This window comes from Rhinolophus sinicus, chromosome 18, assembly GCF_057876585.1.
Source record: "Rhinolophus sinicus isolate RSI-liver-muscle chromosome 18, RSI-T2T, whole genome shotgun sequence".
Lineage (NCBI taxonomy): Eukaryota > Metazoa > Chordata > Mammalia > Chiroptera > Rhinolophidae > Rhinolophus > Rhinolophus sinicus.
This window is the reverse complement of record NC_142518.1, coordinates 43,197,818-43,222,242: the sequence shown is the minus strand read 5'-3', so window position 1 is coordinate 43,222,242 and position 24,425 is coordinate 43,197,818. Positions and strand designations below refer to the sequence as shown.

Sequence of the window (24,425 nt, the reverse complement as noted above, 5' to 3'; positions counted from 1 at the left end):
CCCATGGACCTGGTGACTTCATTCCTCAGCTCCATATGAAGTGCTGGGCTGGGACCCTGCCTTCTGTCCAAGACAAGGTGCTTGGAAACTGAAGACTGCTTGTTCTCTGCTGCCTACTTCAGCTTGAATGGCGTATACACCAGACTGGGCCCCAGGCCCTGCTCTTCCTATACTTTCAGCGTGCACTAAACTCTCCCATAAGCCCTGGCACCATATCACAGTGTTGTCTTTAATTATGTTTCCACTGTTCTACACGTGGCACCCAAATTAGAGAATAAACTCCTATGGTAGGAAAGGGGACTTTGTTCCAAGTACTCCCAGAGGCACAAGAAAGTGCTTAATGTGGAGAACCAGGCAGCACCAGGAAGACATCTTGGTTTCTTTTCTCTCATCAGCCTCCAAAGGAACTTTTTATGGGGAGAAAGGTGACTGGGAATTTTAGGGTGGATATATAGCACACACTGTATTCTGTGGGATCCAATGATTACATATTTTTACTACTAGATGAGGAACTCCTTGAAGTAAGCACTTGTCATATCTCTGTATTCTCAGAGACCAGTATCCTGCCCCACAGTTTGCAAGTAGTCAGTTGGCTGAATTAGTTTGAAAGCATTTCTTCTGTTCCCTCCCTTGGGTCAGACTAGATTCCATAGAATCCCTCTATCTTCTGGGATAAGAATCTGGAAGCTAATGGGGAGGATAGAGCTGCATCTGAGCTGCATTGGCCATCTGTGGCACCCCTGTATCCAGCCCACTGTTCTTAGTAGTTGACTTTTAGGGTACACATGCTTTCACATGTACATGTTTTTCTTTTCTTCCTTCATTCCTTTTCTCCCCTCCGCTCCCCTTTTCTCTCTCTCCAAGAGGGGCGAGTGTGAGGAGCAGGAGCAGGGGCATGGTGTGGGATGTTAGAAGGTGGGCACTTCTGAGTGTTTTTCTCCTTACCACTTCCTGTGAGAGAAGTGCTAACTGGACACTAGGATCATAGACCTAGTCCAGAGGAGAAGTGCTAACTGGACACTAGGATCATAGACCTAGTCCAGAGGAGAGAATACTGCAGTATTGGCTATTGATGGAGAGCTTTAACCTGGGATCTTTGTGATTGGCATTAGTTTCATTCTTAGCTCTCCCTCCCACTGAGTTTGGCATTTCCAAATTGATTTCCTTTTATTCTCCAAACCTTTTCTAAAGGGATAGGGAAGCAAACAAGCCACATATATCCCTTTATTTTTTTGAACCCTTAATAGACCAGCTGGGATGGTCCCCTTTTTACTTTTTTCTTCTTCATGCATGCCTCTTGTTTTTCAAGGCCAGAGGTTGGAGCCAGAGGGCTCAGGGCCCTGCACTCCATGGCTCAGCCCCTGGCCTGGGGCCTGCTATTGAGGGGAATCAGCTTGGACCAGGGCCTTTCTGGCATGTGAAGGAGCCTTTGTTGGCTAGTGGTCTAAGCTTATTACCTATTCCTCCCCAATGCCTTTACTTAGGAAGAGAGTAGGCTACTGTGTATGATTGTCTGGGCCAGTTATCTTTGGCTAACTTTCAGATAGGACCCTTGCTGTCCATCCTCTATGGAAAGTAGAGTATGAAGAGAGCGATTAGTCCAGGTTTCAGGCCTTGCAGGTAGTGTATGGAGTTATTTGCTTGCCAGTATTTGATCTAGCCTAGCAATTGGCAAACTTGCCTGCTGGGCCTGCTTTTGTACCTATTGTAAGAATAGGTTTCACTTTTTTTAAACGGGCTTACTTCACTTTATTTTTCTTGCATAAAATTATGTGGTGGCCACAGCTGGAGCTTGGGTCCTCTGCACAGAAACTCTGGTGTGGGTCTTTACAAGATGGTTAGTGAGTTCCTGATAGGAAGACTTGGCAAATATGGTCTCTTTCCAGAGGTCAGGTGTGAGATAGGTATACCGTGTTTCCCCAGAAATAAGACCTAGCCAGACTATCAGCTCTAATGCATCTTTTGGAGCAAAAATTTATATAAGACCGGTCTTATTTTACTGTAAGACCGCGTATAACATACCATACTATACTATACTATACTATACTATACTATACTATACTATACTATACTATACTATACTAATACCGGGTCTTATATTAATTTTTGCTCCAAAAGACACATTAGAGCTGATGGTCCGGCTAGGTCTTATTTTCGGGGAAACGGGGTAGGTCCTAGAGATTGCGTCAAAGTTGGCCTTGGCGAAGTTGCCCAGGGTGGCAGTGCAGCTCCTGGCTGAGGTGTAGCAGTCATTGTACTGGCCATCATCATCAGTTTCTTGGGAACAGGAGCTGAGACAATGTCAGTGCCCCTGGGGGCAGGGATAAGATGCACCAGCATAGAGCCACAGCAGCTGGTCACCTTGCAAGGGATGGTGTGGGGCTTGCTGATCTTGTTCCCCCAGTAGCCTTGGCACACAGGGACGATGGAGAACTTGGCCAGGATGATGGCCCTGCGGATGGCAGTGGCTACCTCCTTAGAGGACTCAACACCCAAACCCACATGTCCATTGTAGTCCCCAATGGCAAAAAATGCCTTGAACTGGATCCTCTGGCCAGCATAGGTCTGTTTTTACACTGGCATAATCTTCAAAACCTCGTGCTTAAGGGACACCCCCAGGGAATAAAACAAAAACAAAAACAGTGATCTCAGATTCCTAGATGGGCAGGAAGAAGAGCTAGATCTCTTCCAGGGACTTGATTCTCTTGCCCTTGACCAGACGGCACAGCTTGGTGACAGGGAGCCACTCCTTGTCCTTGGCCTTGCCTCTGCGAGCTCCGTGGCCTTGGCCAGGCCCCAACCTGGGCCATGAACTCGGCCTGGGACGCTGCTGCTGAATCCTCATGGAAGCCGTTGAGGCCTCCCATCCCAGGGCACCCAGGGCCTCCAGGCCCTCCTGCAGCATCAGTGTCATCCTTCATTTGGTGATTTCTCAGAGAAGCCATATTTTAAAAAGCATTGCTCTATTTTTTTTTTTAAAGAAGAATATGCAGCAAGGGTCATATGTAGCCCACAGAAACCGTTCAACCCATGGTAGTCTATGCTTTACATTCCCAATTTATTTTATCCCAATTTCTTATAAACTTATAACTCCTATATAGTCACCTCTGTCCTAAGCCAGGCACATGTTAAGCCTTTGAACATCCTGATTTATGAGTAGGCTGCTTGTAGCTAGCCCCTTCCATGTTGGTTACTAACTAACCAAACCACTCTGTCTCTTCCACGTATGCTTGGAGTCATAGTCACTGGGGTCAGAATTAAAACTATCCTTCTTGGAGTGGAAAGAACTTGATAGATGATGCTTTCCTCCAGCTCATTCTTCCTATGTAAGATTTAGCTTTTCATCCCAGATGGCCCAAAATCTGATAAGCACACAGCTGCTGTTGATAGTAATTAGGGAGATTTGAAAACAAACACAATAGTCCAAAGCTGTACTCAACAGGGGATTCCGGAGATCAGGCTAGCTCTTCCTGTTCCTCCCGCAACACTTCATTCCTGGCTTTGCTGAGCCTCCAAAACTAAAACTTGACTTTTTGAGAAGGAGCCTCCTTTGTGTTTTTGTGAGACCATGCCTGAGTAGAAGGAATTCTGGGTGCTTTTGAAGCAAGACACTGAGATTGTTTGGAGTTGAGGGGGTGATACTACAGCCTAGCTCTAGTGATAGACTTACCCAGACCACGAGGCATTCTCAGCTACATCTGTAACCCTTATAGCCAGTATTCTGGCGAGGGTAGGGCGATTGTACTATTTTAGCTGTTGTGTGTTTATGTGGGTATGTGCCTTTTTGAGCACCCATACACATTCATGCCAAGTCATTGGGAATTCTGGAATGGAGAGAGTGTGGTGCCAAGGCTGAGTCATTCTCCTGGAAAGGTCAGGGTTCTAAGAGGACTTGCACTAGATCTACTCTAGAATGCCTTCTCTTCTCCCTTCTGCTACACCTACCATTCCCGAAACAAACCTAGGATTGTAGATGGCCACCCAACTCCAGGCTACTGGGCCTGAGAGACTCAAGCACTGAGCTTCCTGACAGGGGTACCAAGGCACAAGGGGGTGAACAGTACATTCTAGGGCTCTTCTCCTCTCTCCTAGTGTCCTCAAACCCCTGTACCTGTACCTACAACAATGTAGAAGACTTGTGGAATATGCACAAATATTTCTGACCCTTAAGGACCGAAGCATATTTGTGGATAGTCAGTGAGTGAAGTTAGCTTAATGGTTTTAAGATGACAATTAATGGTGAGCATTCCAAATAGAGTTGCCTTAGGTTTTCCTGTGACATTTTTGGGTGGGGGTCTGGTCAGCATTGTTCAAGATGACTTGACAGAAAGGAGGGTAGTAGCCATAAGATAAATGAAGTAGGGCAGTTATGTAGAGTCATTGTTGACCAGTATTTATAGCTGCATGATGTTGGATAAGGTATTTAACCTTTCTGAATCTTAGTTTTCCATCTTTAAAATGGGATAACAATGATACTTCCTTGGGATTTATGAGAGAAAAGAGCTCATGATTGTGAAAGTGTACCAAGAAGGGTGCTTGTCATATTGAAGGTGCTTGATAAATGTCCCATTTCTCTTAATTTCGTTCATCATATTTTTCCCTCTTTAAGTATTTGAGATCAAAGAACTTTAGAACCCTAGTTAGGCTTTGCTTCTAATTTGTAAGTGTACTCCCTGTACTGCATTGATTTCTGTATGATTTTTTTAATAGATGAGGAAACTGATATTTGAAACAATGGTGCCAATGACTGGCCTAGTTTGTGGCTAACCCACTGTGCCTTCTGCTGTAGTCTGGGAGAAACAGTCTGAGAATCTGTGTGGGTGTGTCTGTTGCTTTGTGGGGAGAAACCCCAGCCCTGGGAAGCTTGAAAGTCCCAGGATGAGGGTATGGGGAAAAGGAGAAAAGGTATATTTGTATGAGATCCAGGTTACACAGGATGGTTCTGGGGTGCGAAGAATAGAGGATGTGCAGAGGAGAACATAATTAGAGGAACCTTTACTCAACAGAGCAAAACAGTTTGTGAAATCATTGGGTCCCTGCCCCTTTGCAGAAGCCAGGCAGCCTTGGCTGAGACCCACCCCAAGCCCTTGCTGTGCTGGTAGCTTTCACTTCCTCTTTGTGTGTGGTGGTGGTGTGTGGGTGTGGGGGGGGAGGGCTCTTAAGTTTGGTTGCCCTTTTAGGTCTATCTGTAGGTAGACAGCTTTTCCGTATGGACTGAAAGTAGGTTGTGGTATACTTCCTTGAGGTCTAGAGAGTGGTTCCCCCAAGGTTTGTGGGAGCTAGGGTAGGGAGTGCTCATTAAACTAAGCTGGTGGCTTGATGGGGCTCTGTGAAACAGAGCCAACTTCCTACCTATATCTCGCATATTAGGCCACCTTGTCTGGCCTTGCCTTCAGGGATTTCTGTCTCTGTCTATGACACACCTCTCCCCCAAATCTGATGAGCTAGTGCCTAACACTGTGGTGACAGAAAGGTATCTAATTTATTCTCTTCTGATTGATTCTGGGAAGAGGGACAGGGAGGTGGGAAAGGAGGCCTTGATTCTTAACTCTGGGCCTTTGGGAGGGTTTTTCACATAGTGTGTATTTCCCTGTGGCATTTGGAAGGCATACATTGTGTTTCTTGTCTCTGTGTCTTTGCATATGCTGTTTTTCTCCCCCAAACAACACAAGCCTCCCTTTCCCTTTAACACCTTTTTCTGGTGACAGTCTTAACCATGTTTCCCTGAAAATAAGACCTAGCCAGACAATCAGCTCTAATGCGTCTTTTGAAGCAAAAACTAATATAAGACCCGGTATCGTATCATATATTATATCATACAATATCATATCATATATCATATATCATATCATATGCCATATTGTAAGACCGAGTCTTACAGTAAAATAAGGCAGGGTTTCATATTAATTTTTGCTCCAAAAGACTCATTAGAGCTGATTGTCCGGCTAGGTCTTATTTTCGGGGAAACACGGTATTTATCCTTTAGGACAGGTCAGCTCTTCCTCTAGAAACCTTCTGCATTCCACCTTCTCTATTATGGCCTGGGTACCCCTTGATGTTTCCACAGTTCCCTCTGATTACCTCTATCACGGCTCTTGCTGTACAGAATGGTAATTACCCATTCACTTGTTTGCTTGTCACCCCTCCCAACAAAAAGTTCTCTCACACGCATGCTCACTTGTTTTTACACATGCAGATATGTAATAATTAGAATCATCTCAAGGCCTGCTCCATACTGGGTGTCTGATAACTTAGTAGTATATGAACCAGCATGTGTGTATATTTATATGTAACTGTGTCAGGTATGCAGGTCCTTTCTAAAACACTTGAGATGGGGAGAGGTGGCCTTATTTGTTTTTCTAGGTCTTACTAGAATTGTCGGTAAAATTTTAGGGCTTGCTTTGCATTATGGAACAATGTCTATTGCCTGGGCCATTAGGGAGGCTGCTACATAATTTCTGTACAGATTCTGGTGGGCCTCTTTTCTTCTGATATCTGAAGAAACTAGACCCAGTTAGGGCAGAGTGTGTGGAGATGCTTCTCAACTCAGAGAACTCTGATATGTATGTGTATGTGTGTGTGAGAGTTAGTGGTTTCGTGCATGCTCACTTCAGTATTAGGGGGTGCGAAGATTATATGTCTGTGGTGGTAGGGGTGCTAAAATCCCTAGTATTATTGGCTGGATAGGTGAAACAACTTTTACTGGTCTCAGTAAATTGGAAGCTGAGCTTGTGGCTTGTAGGGCAAGATGTGGCTTTATCAACTCAAAAAAATACAAAGCCATCTTTTAAAGAAGTTATAGCAATCTATGTAGGGATTAAAACTAATAACCTGGGTGTCATGTCCTTCTTTTATTGCCCCATCCCAGGACTTTTCCAAAACAATCATAGATCTGCAGAGTTCAAGAGCATTATTTGGGCTCTCTATACCTCTGTTTCCAGGAAAGTGACCACGATAAATATGAAGACTGTGAGCTAGTGGCTACAAACAGAGATACCTAGGTATAAGGCCACTCTTCAGCCTTCAGCACATCCATCCACTGGAGGCAGGTGCTAAGAGTCAGTATTATTTTAAGGCTTATGTGATAAACCTTGTTCCTTGATGGGGGCAAGAGTTAGATTGGGCTGCAAGATTAGGTGTAGGAGAGCAGCAGGCTGAGTGGGACTGGGGACATCCTGTTTCAGGATGGTCAGGCAAGGTCCTCCATGTAAGCTTAGCCAAGGATGTTGCCACACTGAAGGTCTGCTCTTAGCGAGGCAGCGCTGTGGAATGACATCTGCCTTCTGACTTCTTTCCCTGGATGACTGAGGAGGCCTTCCTTGAATATTCAGATGGTATGTTCAGCCACATTCTTTGCTGCTTATAGTTTGGGAAGGGAAGACAAGGGGAGCCATGGAGTCAGCTGGTCAGAGAGGAGTGAAGGGAAATTGAATAATGAGTGGGCTCAGGCTGTGGTACCATCCCTTCCTCTGAGTTTGTTGGGGGAGCTGTTCCTGTGGGTCTGAAGTCATTCTCTTTTTCTGAATGGCCAAAGCCACTCTAGGCCCATTAAGACTCTGCAAATCATGCTGCTTTAGCAGAAATGCTGATACTGGCATCTAAAACCCATGTGTAGTGTGACTTGAGTGATGTTTGGGAGCCTTTTAAAAAAAAATAAGTGTATTGTATTTTTGCATCTCCTGGTTCATTAATCAAGGAAGAGCATTGGCATGTGGTTTTCCACTTTCCAAATGTAGGAGAAGTTGCCAATTTGTGTTTTTCCAGAAAATTCATTTTTCTGAAAGTACTTTGGACCATCACCATCTGTCTCTAGGCATGGATCCTCCACCTATGGAAAGTACTCCCAGAGTTAAATGGTTACCTTTCCTGTCCCTGTCTGTGAAACTGGGAGATTTACTGCAGACTATTTAGCCTGACCAGGCAGAGAACACCAGCTCCCTCCTCAGTCAACCAAAGCCTCCTCCAGGAAGGGCAAGTGTGGTAAATGACAATATCTTTCCCCAGGCAGTCACGTGTTCTCTGAGAACAGGATGTGGGGAGGGCTGGGCCCCAGTCACAGGGTATGGGGGCGGGTGCGGGAAAGTGGGTTGGCGGTATGGCCAATCCAGTTGGTGCCTGCCTCCTTGGCTTTGAGAGGCATGAAGAGCCCCTGTATTTTTTAGTGTTCACTCGTGTACAGCTACCCACAGAATGTCTGTGTTCTTACCCTAAGAAAGAATGGTAAAGACCTGTGCATGAGGCCCAGCTCTTCAGGCTGGAGAAACTCCGTGCAAGGAGTGTGTGGGCCCATGTTGCCTTCTGTACCAACCTATGCCTTGTGACTCCTGCAGCTATAGGCCATTTTGACTAGGTGTTGTCAAGAGAGCTGGGCCCCAGTAGAGAATAGGGCTACTTTGTTGCTCTTTCCCAGGGCCGCCCCAGAGATGGCTTCCTAGCACACTGAAGTGATTTGCATGTTTAGTTTCCTTTTAGGCCCATCTTCTTCTCCCTGCCCCCACTACTTCTGCTGGGGAACTTTGGAGATGTGCTGCCTGGGGTGGGGAAAAGAGGATGTAGCTAGCTTCCTGTGCAAAGGAGGGTGGGGCGCCCGCCTTCCTGCCTGTCTACCCACCCTCCTAGACGCCATTTACCCAGTGCTTGAGGAAGTGCCTGAAGAGTTGAGTTCGGTCACCAGAGGTTGAGGGGCTCTCTGGCGCGTAGCGATGGGGCTTTGCTTCTGTTGGTCTCTCTTCACATTTCTCCACCATGGGGATTGCCAGGAGGTCTTTTCCTGGAATCCCAATGCTGAAAAGGCCTTTAGAAGCTGACTGGTTCAACCACCTCAGATTACAGATGGGGAAACTGAAGCCCAGAGAGTCCTTTAAGTCCTAAAAGGAATCAGTGGCAGAGTTAAGATGAGTAGAATTCTGGAAAGTTAGACCTGGAGCTTTCTCCCTTCCCGTAAGCTGCTAGTCCAGAGGTTTGCAAACTGTATTTGGCCGAGCTACCCGGGGAGCTGCAGCCCCCTCTTCAACCAGAACAATTCTACTCTTATGTACTTCATATTTTGAAGTTTCATGTGATTTTCTGTTTGGGAGAGTGAAGAGGCAGGTAGCTACTGAAAATGTAATAAAATTTAAAACCACTGAACAAGATTTAGCATAGTTGGGGACACTCAGTCCTAGGTTACCAGAACAAATTTCAGACCAGTCCCAGAACAAATTTCTGGCCCACTGTTTCTTGGCTGGTTGCTCCCAGCTATTGGTGTAACTCCCTCTACCACAAGAAAGACTATTCACACCCTGTGCTGCCATCCCATTGATCTCCCATCCCAAGGAGAGCCTCTCTTGTAGCACCCTGAGACAGAGCTAGAGGCCAGAGGCCACTAGGTTTCTTGGATGAAATAAATAATAGGCCTTTGGCAGGACCCTCTTGTAAATTTAGTAAGAGAAACTTGGAAGGGCAAAGAACAGTATACTGGTAGTTGGGGAGACCTGGGTTCTAGTCCTGTCTCCTTCACACTTGAGCAATTAGCTGTTTACCTCACTGAGCCTCCATTTCTCCCTTCTATATAACAATGCTTGTCCCTGCCTTGCCTTTCATACAGAGTTGAATTGAGTGAGAGCATGCATGAGGACAAGTGTCTTTTAAACTGTAAAGAATAGTGCACATGAGGCTAGGATTATTATTGTGTAAGGGTGAGGCAGAGGCCCTGAAAGCATCTGGGTTGGATAATGAGGTTGCAGGAGAAAGGAACGAAAATTTATCAAACATCTAACACATGCTAGGTGCTAAGCCAGGTCCTTTCCTATAAGTAAAGGAGCTAATGTTGTTTTCACAACAATCCTGTGAGGTAGGCATTACTACTTCCATTTTACTTTTAGGGAAACTGAGAGTTCAAGAGATCTAAGACATGGAGTGCCCCAGGGCCTCCCTCCAGAGCCTGCACGCTCTGTCAGATATTTGTGAAGAGACCTTAAGAATATGCTGTGGTTTCTACTGGGACTTTCCAAACTGTCCCCTGCCCCACTCCAGCCTCTTTCCGTGGTAGGGATGTTGCCTTCATGTCTTTACCTTCATGTCTCAGTTCAGGGCTTTTTGCCCTTAGATTTCCTTGGTGGTACACCAGGTGCATGTAAGTGCCCTTGTTTGGCCTTTAGCTGATGGAGGAGCCCTTTGGGTCAGCCACCCTTTCCTTGACAAGAGGGGCTTCCTATTCCCCTGGAGAGCTGGTAGGGAGAGCCAGGGATTTGTTTCTAGTCAGACAGACCTGGCTCTTGGCCAAAGTAATGTAGCTAGAAGATGGCAATTGCTTCCCTTTATTGAGACTCAGTTTTCTAATTTATAAAATAGGTCTAAGAATGCTTACCCTACATGTGTCTTCATATGCTGGTAAATGTTTAACAACAGACTGTCTTGTGAAGCCTCAGTTTGAACTGTTTATCATTGCCCATGGTGTAAATACTCTCACCATGGCCGATTTCAAGCTACCAACATATCCGTGAAGGAGTTGTGAAGAGATGTGCGTGATCAGCTCTAGCGTGAGCTGGTTCCACTGCACCATTATTAATCATACCTATCTTAGATTCCCACACTCACCCCACCCCCAACCTGATCACATCTGTATGCAAATGCAGGACCCTTTCACCATGTCTGTTCTCTTTCCCAAATTCCCAGAGCATCCAGGAAAGGTAGTGTCATTTAAAGTCTGCTCCTTGCCTGAAAATTCTACCGGGAAATAGTGAATGTGGAATGTTTAAGGGGCAGAGAACTCAAGAAGCCTTTGATTGGAGCCCTAATTAGAACATTTTGATCAGTATGTTTTGGCTGCTGAGGTATTTATATCTGCAATGACTGTTTCCTCCCACTGTCTGATTCTTAACTAGATGGCAGGATGGTGGAAAGCTTTGGACAATGGCTGGAGGGTTTGATCATTCCTGAAAGAACTTAGCTTTCTGATTGGAATTCCAAAGTCTTCTCCCTCTCCTGCTGGCAGAGCCAGCACTGCTGGGTCCTAATCTCAAAGTCCCTGTAATGAGGAAGCATTTTGGTCCTACCTCTCATCTCATATCAAGAGCATCTGTGCCAGGTGATGTTTCTTTAAACTTCCCGGAAGATAATAATTGCCTGAGGAAAAACTATTAGTTCCTGAGTCCTCTGGAGAGCCTGTTTCAGTAAATTTGGAGTTGTGTTCAGGAACCTGGGCTTTTAAACTAGTGCCCCAAATGATTCTTATGATCAGTTAAGTTTGGGAAATACTGCATTAGCACTGCACAGTACTCTGCCAGTTTGGCATCATTATGCCCATTTTACAGGCAGGAAAATCATGAACTCATGGCTTATTGTTGGTGAAGCTGGATCTTGCCTTCGGGTTTTCAGTATGCAAAGCTATGTTTCTCCTACAATGGAGACATTGCTTTAGTGCACAGAGCTGCCTGTGGTGGTGGGCGTGGTGATGATACGAGGTGGGGAGGGGCAAGGATAACCCCTGCCCTACTGTACAAATGGGGAGACCAGGTTGCAGGGGGGTTTGGGGGAAGTAGCTGAACTGATTGCATCTCTGATCTTTTGTGGAGGTAGACTGTGTTCAACTCTGGATAGCCATTTTCCAGGCCCAGTGGCCCAGATGTCTCTGCAGTTGCTCTTTCCGTGTTTCCCTTCCATCAAGCATCCCTTTAGCCATATGAACACTAGCCCATGAGAGGCTGGTTGGTGCAGGGAGCTGTATTTCTTGCCAGTGGTTCCCGAGTCTGGCTGCGTGTTAGAATTATGTGAAGCTCTTAACTTCTGAGGCTTGAACCCTGCTTCTTATATAATAAATGAGAATCTCTGTGGGTGAGTCTAGGGAAGCTGTACCTTAAAAATCTCCCCAGGTGATTCTGATGAGCCAATTTGTAGACCCAGTTTGTGATTTTTCTGGATACTAGATGAAAGAGTTTGGAGGTCCTGGTGGGTTGTGTTGAGCGGGTGGGGTCATGTGTATATTGTTGAGACATGATTGGAGAAAGTGGCAAGGCAGAGCCCAGAATAAGGAAAGATCAGGCAGCCCTTTAAAAGGACAAGGTAGCATAGGTGCTCTGTTGTGTTCCGCCTCCCCTCAGGGCTCTGCTTCTTGGGGGAAATCCCCATCCCGCCCAAGAGAGAAAACATTTAAAATAATGCAAGGATATGTGTGTCTACCTGATGTGCATGGCTTCACATTGCCTAACGAACTAGAATTCTAATCACATTTTAGAGTTTGCCCTCCAAGTGAGAGTTCTTTATGCTAGAAGGGCTCTGGAGGTTTTCTTGGGCAGCCCTTAGCCCTCTGCAGCTGAATAGATTTTGTTTTAAATCATTCCCGAGAGGTAGGATATTTGTAATAATATAGCAAAAAAAGGAGGGGTTAGTCATCATAATCTTCTACTTGTGATGTGCCAGGTACTTTCGTGTCTATTATTTTAATTTAAATCTCTCAATTACCCTGTTGTGAGGTTGATATTATTAGACCCATTTTATAGATTAGGAAACTGAGTTTCAGAAAAAGGAAGGTCAAAGAGGCTCCAAAGCCTCTTTCAACTATATCGCACTTTGCTCCTCAAAGAGATGAGACCATTATTTCTAGGACGAGGGCTCCAATTTTGTGGATTCCTCAGATACCAGCTTTGGCTGTTGGCTTACCAGCAAGGTTGACAAGAAGCTGACCTTACCCTAGTTCTGGGGTTGAAAACAGAGCTTTTTGACTTGGTCTGGAAGCCTCCCCCTGCCCCTGCATAGTTGACTGATCATGACTTCAAGAGATTTTAACACCCAGAAGCACAGTACAGGGCAAAAATCCCATGAGCAGTGGGTGGAACCGAAGCTGAGGCTTGAATCAGCTCCAGTGTTCTTCAGAGCTGTGATGCTGGAGGTTGCTGGGGTGTGTTTCTGAGCAGAGAGAGTAGAGCCCTCTTCTGGTGCTCTGGGCAGAACTGGCATCTTCAGGCATCTATAAATGGTCTGTTTCCAGTCTACAAATACTTCCTGTGTAACTTGCAGGCAGGAAGCTAGGTCAAGCAGGAAATATGCGCGAGACTGAAGCCCAACTGGGTGTGGCCCCTCGAGAGGTTTTGCTCATTTGGGAGACTTACATTATTAGTGATGGGTCCTCTTCCCTTTTATTTCAGCTGCTTCAAATTTTTATAGGAATTGAAGAATCTGTATTTGACTACCTGGATGTAAATCTGTCCTCAAATTCCCTGCCTTTCCCTGATGCAGCCCTCTGCCTGCCCTTCCCCAACCTCCGGCTTGGGTCTGAGCTGTCCCTGCTCCCGGAGACCTTCCCAATCAGATGCTATCCAAGTTTTGGCAAAAGAAGCTGTCCTAGAAACAAGGGAGGTTCCTTCCATGTTGTTACAAAAGGTTTAGTTTCTAGAGAATGGGTGGTGGTGAATGTCTCAGAGACTGAAAGTTAGGCCTGCTCTTTGTAGAAAGCTAGACTTCCAAGCAGTGTCTGCCTTGGAGTTTTTCATGGAAGGAAGCAAGCTGATCCAGCCTCCTCCACATAGTCTTTAAGATTAATAGTAGTTAGCCTGAAGTGTCTACTGTTTTCTAAGTGCCAAGATGATTCTATGACTTATTAATAGGCTAGTCTATCAAGAGCCAGGCTTTTTTTTTCAATATTTTTTATTAGTTTCAGATGTATAAAACATAGTGATTAGACATTTATATACCTCACAAAGTGATAACCCTAAATAAGTCTATTACCCATCTGACACTTTACATAGTTATTACAATATTATTGACTATATTCCCTATGCTGTACTTTATATCCATGTGACTATTTTTAAAAATTATAGTTGACATTCAATATTATTTTATATTAGTTTCAGGTATACATTGTTATGGTTAGACATTTATGTAATTTATGAAATGATCCCCCCAATAAGTCTAATACCCATCTGACACTACACATACATAGTTTTTACATTATTAACTATATTCCCTATACTGTACTTTACATCCCCATGACTCTTTTGAAACTACTGATTTGTACTTCCTAATTAATCCCTTCACCTTTCTCAGTCAGCCCCCCAACCCTTCTCCCATCTATTATTACTGTGCCATAAAAAAGAATGAAATCTTACCATTTGAGACAGACAATATGGATAGACTCAGAGGGTATTCTAAGTGAAATAAGTCAGAGTGAGAAAGATAAATACCATATCTCACTTACATATACAATCTAAAGAACAAAATAAATGAACAAACAAAACCAAAGCAGACTCATAGATACAGAGCACAAAGAGCCAGGTTTTTAATCCCTGCTGTCACATTGCCTAGCAACTGTGTGACCTTGGACTAGTGCCTCCCCTTCTCTGGAGCTCAGTTGCCCCAGCCGTATATTGCAGAGTTTGAATCAAATAATCTATGAGGTCCCTTTCAGGTCTGACGGTTTGGGTTTCTAGACTGTTTATTCTCTTGGACAATAAGGATGAGAAGTTCAGAAAGGTGTTATTCTAGAGGAGCCAGATGAGATTCTAGAATAAGTGGGTTAAAATCTTGAGGAAGTGTGAAGAGGAGGAATGGCCATGCCAAGGAGGTGGTGGGGCAGCCCCTGTGCCTGGGAAGCAAAGATGAACTGGAATTGAGGGATAGGAGTGGATGTTGTTTGCTCTTGGGGTACGGTTTGGCTGAGCTGATTTTGAAAGTAAGTTCTAGAGTTAGATACAAATGGTGAAGAGCTAGTTTCCTTCCTGAACTTCATGTGTTGAGAGGAACTTCATGTGTTGAGAGGAACTTCATGGCCTGAGATTGAGCAGAAGGCTGTGTAATTAAGGCTGGATTAATGGGGAAGCTGCAGCTTGCTAAGGTAACCTCACTGTTTCTGACCTATTTAGCTTTGGCCTCTGCTCTTAGCTCTCCTCCCACAGTGACAAGGTAGTTATGTTCTCATTGCTAAGGGGTTAGTTATGTTTGGGGTTACTCCCCCAAATATATGGCGACTGGAGAAGTAACACTCAGTCTCTAATACACCCTTGTCTCCCAGTTGAAATGCTTCTCAGAGAGCTTTTAGAGGGCAGAACTGGGCTAAAGCAAATGAAAGGGGACCCTTGTCTCCCATGGCCTTTGCAGCAGTTGGAGTGGTTGAAGAATTACTGCTGACCCATTAAGGTATGGGTGTATATTGCGTTGGGTGTGGTTCTCTTTTCTAGAAACTACTAGAAAGAGGCACAGGTATAGGAAAGGTTAACCCTAGGCAGGTCTTGCTAGCAATAAGGGCCTGTAAGTGGGTAGGAAGAGATCAGAACAGATAACCGGTGTACCAGGTACCACTACCAAGTCAAAAAGGAAGAGGCTGAGTTGCTGCAAAGTGAGTGAGTCAGTGGAGGAGGGGGAGGGGGAGAATAACTCCTAGGCTAGAGATTCAAAGCAACCCTTGTTTTTCCCCTTATGGAAAACAGCTGCTTGAGGCAGTGCTGTCATCCCAAGAGGCAAGACAGACCAGGCCTTGCCCTGCCCTGTCCTCGCCCCAGTACTGGTAGCAGGAAATGGTGGATGCTGGAGCCTAAATAATTGGGATAGGCAGTTTGGGTGAAACAGTGGTGACTGCTGTCTGTCCAGGGAAGAGACCGAAGGTTTCGGGTTTCCCTGGTAGGGCTCATCCTGCCTCTGCTCCCCACCCCCCCACCCCCATTACCTTTGCCTTCTCCATACTAGCAGCTCCATTGAAAGCCCAGAGTGGGTGGGCCCTCAGGGAGAAGGGGGAGGTGGCAGAGGGGGGTGAGGTCATTGAGCTCAGACTCAACTGGCCTGACTCATAGGCTCTGCCCTGGCAATGGGGCCTTCCTAAGCAGTGCTTTTAAGATGTGCCCAGGCTTCCTATGTCAGAGTGTTTGGACCTTGGTCAAAATAGCTGCTAAGGTGGTGTCTGAAGACAGCAGTGAAATCAGCATGACCAGAGAGGTGGGTGGAATCATGAAGGGAGCTCCAGGAATGTCCAGAAGACCTGTCTGTCTTCGTCATTTGCTGGTTGAGTAAATGTGGCTTCAGTGATGATCAGTGAAACTGTGGGTGATGGGGCTTGGCACATAGGTGATATTCAGTTAAGTGTTTGTGTCTATCCTTTTGTCACCTGCTTCTATGTACTTCACTTTCCTCATCCATGAAGTGGCACCTGTAATGTCAATTTCCTCTGGCTTACCGGTTTGTGCTTCAGGCAAATTACTTGTGATTATTTGACTCTCTGCTTTCTCCTCTGTCTCCCTCAAACTTCTCTCCAGGAAAGAGTCTTCTTATAGTTCAGTGACATGGGGCAAGTGAGGGGAAACATTGCCCTGATCTCCTCACTCTGACATGGCTACTAACCTGGGTGCTCCTAGCTCTAGGGAAAGAGAGGGTCCATTATTTGAATCTGTATAGGCCCAGCGACCAAAGTACCCCAGCTGCTGCAGCCAAGGCAGTGCTAGGATCTGCCCAGGCTGTTTATTGTTTCTCAGGCCAGCCAACTGGGGATGTAGGAGAGATCCCAGTTTGTTGAGGACTTTGGTTGTCAGCTCACTGAGATGGACCTGTTAGTGTCCAATGACAGGCTTGGTGTGGGAAATGTCTGTGTTTAATTGTTCAATAAATAACAGTGGATTTATTGTTCTTGGGCTGGGGGTGGGAGGGCTAGTGTGTTTGAGAGGGTGACAGCATCCACTACTACACCCAGACATTTATTTTTCCTTAAACTCTTAATGTTCTCCAGAGACAGTCTTTAACCTCAGTCTGTGCCTAGATCCTCAGGGATAGGCTTAGGCTGGGATTTAGAGCTCTGCTGGGGACCACATCTTAAAATGCTACACCACCTAGGCTAGCTTCCCCACTCTTTCCAAACTGAGGGGCTGCCTGGGAACTTGCTTCTGGCTTCGGAAGCTTGACTTTTGGGTTTTTGCCTCCCAAACTGGACCATCCTCTTTTTCTCATTGAGATTGCAGAGTCCAGACCCAAAAAGAGAGGGCAGTCGGTGCCCACTAGGGTGAGCATCCAGTGGGCCCTGTGTGGCAGTGGGTCTGGTCCTGCAGCTCATCTTACACACTTGGGTCCCAGATTAGTCTAAGGGAGAACAAGGGATCTTCTTTGATCAAGACTTCTGCCCTACCTATCACTTTCAGGCCCCAGTTATATTACTACCCTCACTACCCTCCTACCTCCAACACACAGAAAACCAGAGAGCACAGACACATGACCCTGTCCTCATGACTCACATTTTCTTCTGAGTTAACTGGTAGCAGGAATAGAAGTCCCTTTGTGTTTGCTTCCCCCCCCCCCATTTTTTAAAATCTAAGATTATTTGTCTCTACAGTGAAATTCAGGAAACCTCAGGCTGCTCTCCCTGGAGAAGCAGCCACTGTGAAATGGCAGAAACCCTGAGCAGGGATTCTGGAGAAATAGGTTCCAGTTTGGTTTCAGCTGGACATCTTCAGATTTATTTCTCTGCTGAGAACTTTAGGAGAGTCCTTGTTCTGGTGTGATGCTCTGTCTAAGAGGGAGAGCGCTGGACAACACTGGCCTCTCTGGCATGCTTATTCCTAACCTAGGCTGGGTCCTTTTCTACCAATTGATTTATTTAAGAAGCATTTTTTTAAATTAAAAAAATTTTTCAATTATAGTTGACACTCAATATTATATCAGTGTCAGGTGTACAGCATAGTGGTTAGACATTTATATAACTTACGAAGTGATCCCACCTATGTCTTGCACCCACCTGACACCATATGCAGTTACTACAATATTGACTATATTCCGTAAACTGTATTTTACATCCCCACGTCTATTTTGTAATTGCCAGTTTGTACTTCTTAATCCTTTCTCATTAACAAGTATTTGAGTTAAATATTTGGGCTTATGAGCCAGGCCCTGAAGATGCTAGATTCGCATAACCTGTGATTGACATGATAAGCGAGAGACACTGGCTTATTTCCTTTGAAAATTCTTCCTAATAGTGTGAATTAAAGAGAACTCTGAGGCTGTGGAATGTTGCCCTGGAGTCCCACCCCTTTTCTCAGTTTCCTTCCTGGGCACTTTCTTCCCAAAATCCCTGTTCAGATTTTGCCCCACCCTGCTTAGGACTTCCAGGCTGGCTGGCACTGCTGACAGAATTAAGGCCCAGCTTTTGAGCACAGCATTCAAGTCTCTCTACCTACCTACCTTCCCAGCTTCTCTGTCTACTCTTTACTCTGCAGGCCTCATTCACCCTGGAGTAAGCCTACATGCTTGCTTCTAAGCAGGCCATCTGCATCTCTGTGTCCTGGATCATCATACATTTCTCTACCTGGGACATGTGGGTGCTCTTACCCCACTCCCATAGTCTCCCTTTTTAAAAAAATCCAGCTTATCCTTAGAGACCAGTACAAACCACTGAACTGTGGTTCCTTATTTCCACAAAAGGTTTTTTGTTCTGCTATGGCACTTCTCAGGGTGTCTCTCTTGTATATTAGTTTTCTATTATTCAGTAAGTACTTTGAGGTCAGAGACTGGTCCTACACCTCTAACCATAGTTCCTTAAACATAATGTTCCATTTATATTGGGTGAACTGAAACAAATTTATAGGAAGCTCCTTAACCTGGAGTCCTCGCCTCCATGGGGTCCATTGGTATAATTTGAAATGTGAAGGATCCGTCTGGCTGGAGGAAAATTACGTATTTGTTTTCACTAACCTCTCACTGAAATTTAGCCCCTCTTTCAATTATGAATGTAGGCAGAAAAAGGAAGTTGTAATGGCAGTATCTGTGACTTTGTCACCAATGGAAATTTAAGATGCTTTTATATCACGATTTAGTTATTGTATTGTAGAGTTCTCAAAATATTATTTATGCTCAGCACAAAGTTGAAATTACAGTAGTGATAACTAATAAGACCCTGTGTTAGGTAATTACTTAATATGATAATAAAGAAGCACAGATTAACTTTTGATAACTATTTCAATATAATTGGTTCCTTTTCATCTACTCTGTCATACATTTACAAATATTCTGAGAAGGGGCCCATAGATTTTAAACAGACTGCGCAGAAGGGTCCATGGCACAAAAAAGTTCAAGATGTAAAATGTTCCCACCTCTGAATCTGCATACTATGTTATATATGTCTGTCTCTTAAATTCCCTTGCTTAGTACTGTTCATTTAGTCACCATCTTGTATATATCCACTGAGTCTTGGATATTGGAGACGTAACTCTCAGTAAGACAGAAACCTTGAGATGGGAATGAAGTCCCATGTACTAAAAGACCCACTATCTCTTTTCCGCTCTTTCCTATCCCTCAGTCATTGGTGTTTTGAGGTCTCCACTGACCCAGTTCGAGTGTTTGAGGCTAGATGTTGCGGCCAAATTGCAGCCCATTGGGCCTCATTCTCTCTACCTTATGAGGGCTGATTCTACGAAGGTCACTGGATTGGCAGGAAGCCTAGGGTAACACCAAGTCAAGATGGCTAACCTTGCCCATTGCCTCCCACTTGGGTACTTGCCTTACTTGTTCCTGCCTTCAGGGCCTTTCCTGTCCCATTGTCAATCCTGAAATAGATTTCCTCCCTGACTCCCTGGTGAGATTTATTTACAAAGTTGTTCCCCAGGCCTGGTCCTCATCAGAATTGTTTAGCTAGCAAAATGGCTGTCTGGCCTCCTCTTCCCCGCTAAGTGACCCCTGTGCTCAGGAAAGGCCCAGAGGTGTCAAAGACTGATAAGGCTTAATGTTTTACCCATTCCATGGGGATTTGCATCTTGACAATTCTATTTTTAGTCTCCCCCCTCAATAGTGTAAGTAGTACATGAACATCTTAGAAAATGTAGAACACACTCATAAGATTACCACCCCAAAACCAAGCCTAATACTTGGACATGATTCCAATCATCTTTCTATACATAGTTTTGACAAAATTGAGCTTATACAATCTTTTTGCTTATTCTTCGTCACTTCATATTACTGAGGAGTTTTTCCTGCATATAAAATAGTCTTTATAAATATTTTATATGACCATATAACAAGCCATCTTTTGGCTGTACCATATAGAATACTTAAGCAAAATGTCCAACAATTAAAAAAAAATCCTTGATTTCTTTTTTTTAAGTAAAATTTATTGGGGTGACAATTGTTAGTAAAGTTACATATATTTCTTTTAATGGGAGACATTTTCCACTTTGATATAAGTGATATTTAGTGTATTGGTTTAAATTGTGAGGTTTGGATTTAGATCTGAATTCAGACCCTGTCTTCCCTACTTACTAGTGGTGTGACTTTAGACAAATATCTTCTTCTTCATCCTCAACATGGAGATGATACTCTGTACTTCACAGGGTGATTGTTGATATGAAACAGGGTATCATGAAGTGCCTAGTGAGTAGTAAGTCTCCATACATGAAAGCTTTGTTGCTATTACTACCATCACCACCACTAAGTTCTTAGCCAAAGGAACAAATCTCTACTGATGAAATTTCAGCTATCATTGACTTGAGCTAGGGGATCTGTTTGTAAAGGTGGAAAGTACTTTTGCTAGTGCCTATGAAATCCTGTTTGTGGCTACGTGTTTTTTGTTTTGTTTTGTTTTCTCTTTTAAATCTGGGCCTCTCCCTATTCCATTTTCCCTCTGCTGACTTGGCTTTGGTAGCAACTCTGTGCCACCCACACCTACCTCTGCTGAGGCCCCTTTCCTCTCTTGTGCCTAAGGAGACCAATAACACATAAGTACAGGAAGCATTAACAATGCAAGTTGGTATATAGAACCATAAACATCAGTTCCAAAATGGACCTTGGATATCACCGAGTGGAGTTGACCGACACCAGCCCCCAGCCCCCATTCCTGCCCTTGCACAGATGAAGGGAACTAAGGCTCATGAGGAGAATAAGACATCAGGATTGTAAATTGCGCTAGTTACAGTGCTAGGCTTAGAACTTAGTGTTCTTTATCCTGCATTTAACTTGCCTCTGCAAAGACCAGTGCTGTAGATAATCCAGGCTGTAGATCAGAGGTGGGGAGAGAATGCTGTGGGCTTGGGGCTGGGCGGTGTAGGTAGAGAAGGCAGAGAAGGCTTTCTGGAAGAACTACAGTCAAGATTTGCTTCCTCTTGATAGTAAGGTGATTTGCATTCACTTGTTTGCCCCTTGGTAAGCACTGCTCTATTGCTGGGTTTTTTGTTTGTTTGTTTTTATCTTCAGTAGTGAGCTGTTTGGGAACAGGGGCTGGGTTATTGTTTGTTTATTCCAATATTCTCCCTTCTTTGCCACCAATTTCTAAGTTACTCAGGTTCTTAGCATCCTAGTTCCCTATTCTGAGGTTGAACAGAGATACTTGTCCTAGGCTCTACTGAGCACAGAGCCAGACAACTAACTTGCTTCCTTTGATCTCATCCTAGATCAATGTGCGTGTGACCACCATGGATGCAGAGCTGGAGTTTGCCATCCAGCCCAACACCACTGGCAAGCAGCTCTTTGACCAGGTAAGGGAGGAACTTGTTGCTCCTTAGCTCTTTCGCTTCTCCCAGTAGCTCCCACCACGATGTCTGCTTCTTGGCAATCTCTTTTCCTATTTGCTCCTCCAAAAATAGGTCAAAATAAAGGCCTTAATAACAAAGGAGGCAAAGTTTAACTTTGAAAGCCTGCATCTTGGATGGCTCTGGTTAATCTTATCGTTGGTCCTGAACATGACAGAAAAGAGAAGTGAATGGGGTATGATTCTGTGCTAGAAGGCTCTGTGTGCTAACATTTTTAAAGCATCTAGCACAGAATCATACCCCATTGTACACCTGAAACTAATATAAAATAATATTGAATGTCAACTGTAGTTAAATATGTGTGTGTGTGTGTGTGTGTGTGTGTGTGTGTGTGTGTGTATGTGTGTGTGTGTGGTTGTGGTTACGGGATGTAAAGTACAGCATAGGGAATGTAGTCAATGGTATTGTATTAGGTTGGTGCAAAAGTAATTGCAGTTTAAAGGTTAAAAATTGCAAAAACAGCAATTACTTTTGCACCAACCTAATAATAGCTATGTATGGTGTCAGATGGGTAGTAGACTTGTTAGGGTTATCACTTTGTGAGGGGTGTAAATGTCTAATCACTATGTTATTTTGTATGCCTGAAACTAATAATAAAAAAAGTAAACAAGACTCCAAGAAAAAAATAATTGCATCTGGCTGAACCCCACATTCTTGTTACTGCATCACATGGCTTCTGTCACATTTTTGTTGTTCTTTTCTAGTAGATAAAAACCGACTTACTCTCCCTAAGGTAGTGTGTTCTATGTACATTTCCCTCCAAAGAATATTGGGACTTAGGACAGCCCTGGGGCTGATGAATGCAATAGGAGGGTACTTCATCTTCTGAAGCCATGCCAGGGAGGTGATACTGAAATGTTTATTCCTGTCTCCAACCTAAGGGGTGTCCCTTCGCTACAAATCACCATTATTAGAAGGGATGTGCTGTATAACAGCCAGGTGGGGGCCACAGAAATCCTTCAGCATTCAAAAACTCTCCAGTGGCCAAGGGAATGTGCCATCTGCAACCAGACTTTCAGGAGTGAAAATATGTTTCCCTTTTCCAGTGGCTGGGATCCCTCCGGATGGGCCATTACCTCATTTACCCACCAGCCTCTGGTGAGATGGGGGTCTGACATTGTCCAGGATGTTAGGACCACATGTCACCTTGATAGATTTTTCTGGGCCCTCTTACTTCCCTTTCTCATTTGCCCTCTGAGTCCCTCTACTGTCTGAGAACTTCCCCAGAGTTGAGAATGGGAAGGAAGAAAGAAGAAAGAGGTTGTATTCAAATGAGATAATTCTATTCCTGTGAATACACCTGACTGGTGAGGGGAAAAATAAGGAGAGAATGGAGATGGGGTGGTAAGAGGCTGTTTTCCATTCAGATCTCCATGTAAAAGGAAGGGATGGCTAGAAATCTGAGGAAAGCTTGGTTGGGCATGCCCCTCTTGAGTCCCTGATGTCACATGGTAGAGTAAGAAAATTGTTGTTTATGGCTAATACCAATGAGAATTAATATTTGTCCAGGGCTTACTGTACGCCAGGTACCGTGACAGGCATTTTGTGTACCATATCACTTGACTATCACAAAGCCCTTTGAGTTCAGGAATTACAACTGGCCCCATTTTGTAGTTGAGGAAACAGAATCTTCATTTTCCTAGTTAAGCCTTGTGAAAATTATTGAACGTCTCTGGGTTGCTGTTTTTATCCTCCTTCCCCCCAAAAGTGGGTCTAATACTTACCTCACAGGCTTTTTGTGAGGTTATGAAAGAGTGTATTATTTATATATTGCTTATAACCCCCAAAAATTGTTACAGTGGTTTATAAGGATACATAAAATTCAAAAGGATAAATTAGAAATAGGTGAGAAAGACAACATGAAAATAGAAATAGGGAATTGAGTGTTACGTGATGTATCCAGCATGTAGTAGAGATGCAATGAATGATAGCTCCCAAATGCCATGATACTTCTTGTCTTGTTAATCAGCTAGAGTTGTGAGATGAGCTTGAAGATCCTCAGAATATCTAACTTCTAATTTAGCTGGAACTTGCTTCTTCTCTGGAGTTCCTTTTGTTTTGAATAATGAAGGGTAACCATTGATATTTAATTTGTGAAAGCACAAACTAGTCATAGGAACTTTTTTTTTTTTTTTTTTTTTTTGAGGAGAGCAAGGAAATAAGTTTATTTAAGAAGAAAGATGCCGACATAGAAGTTGTCATAGGAACATTTAAACAGACATTTACTACATTTAAAGTAATGTGCCGACATTCACATAACTCAAAAGTGATTACAATGTTAGTCTGGAATGACTGAATGCATTTGATTATATTAAGGTTTTGCATTCTCCCTTTGCATGCAAGTTTTATATTGGAGATTGGAGAGCTTTTAAAGGAACAGCCTGGTGAAGTTGAAAGGACACTGGATGGAAAGTTAGAAATCTTGGGCCCTAGGGCTGGCTCTATTGCTAACTCTCCCGATACCTTACACAAACCTTTCCCCTCTACGGGCCCCAGTTTCCCCATCTATACGATGATGATCTGATCTCTCCAATCTGTTTATCTTTCAAAAATTTAGCTCCAGCATTTGTTTCTGCATTCCATTATCTCTTTCCTATTTCTAACCCCACTAAATTTGAGATGACCCTTTCATATAAAAAGGAGGGAAATGCCTCACTTGAATATGATTAGCAGTTGGTATATGTGGGGGGAAGCTACCTGGCTTGGGGGACATCTCCTCCTGGACAGGCTTCTTAATGTCTCTGGGACAAAAAGGAGAAGGTGTCCATATGATACAAAGGCTGATTGGCCCTCTGATTCAGAAAGCAATATCATTCTGGGTAGCAGCTATAGAGGGGAGAGTATCAGCCAGTGTGGATTTCATGGTACAGTTAGGAACCAGAAGCTCCTTCTGGACTCTACTCAGACTCCTTCCTAGAGCCGTGGTTTTATACCCCACCTCTCTCAAGCCATCCCCTGCCC

The 24,425-nt window shown here is 44.2% G+C and overlaps 1 protein-coding gene and 1 pseudogene across 1 annotated transcript in view; one reads left to right on the top strand and one right to left on the bottom strand.

The window, feature by feature from the left end:
* Positions 1-24,425, top strand: part of MSN (moesin) — a 66,551-nt gene that overhangs the window by 20,805 nt on the left and 21,321 nt on the right. Inside the window, exon 2 of the mRNA XM_019717510.3 lies at positions 21,327-21,410. Coding sequence (XP_019573069.1) covers positions 21,327-21,410 — 84 coding nt within the window. The remainder of the gene's footprint in view (positions 1-21,326; positions 21,411-24,425) is intronic.
* LOC109437971 (small ribosomal subunit protein uS5-like) lies at positions 1,769-2,921 on the bottom strand (annotated as a pseudogene).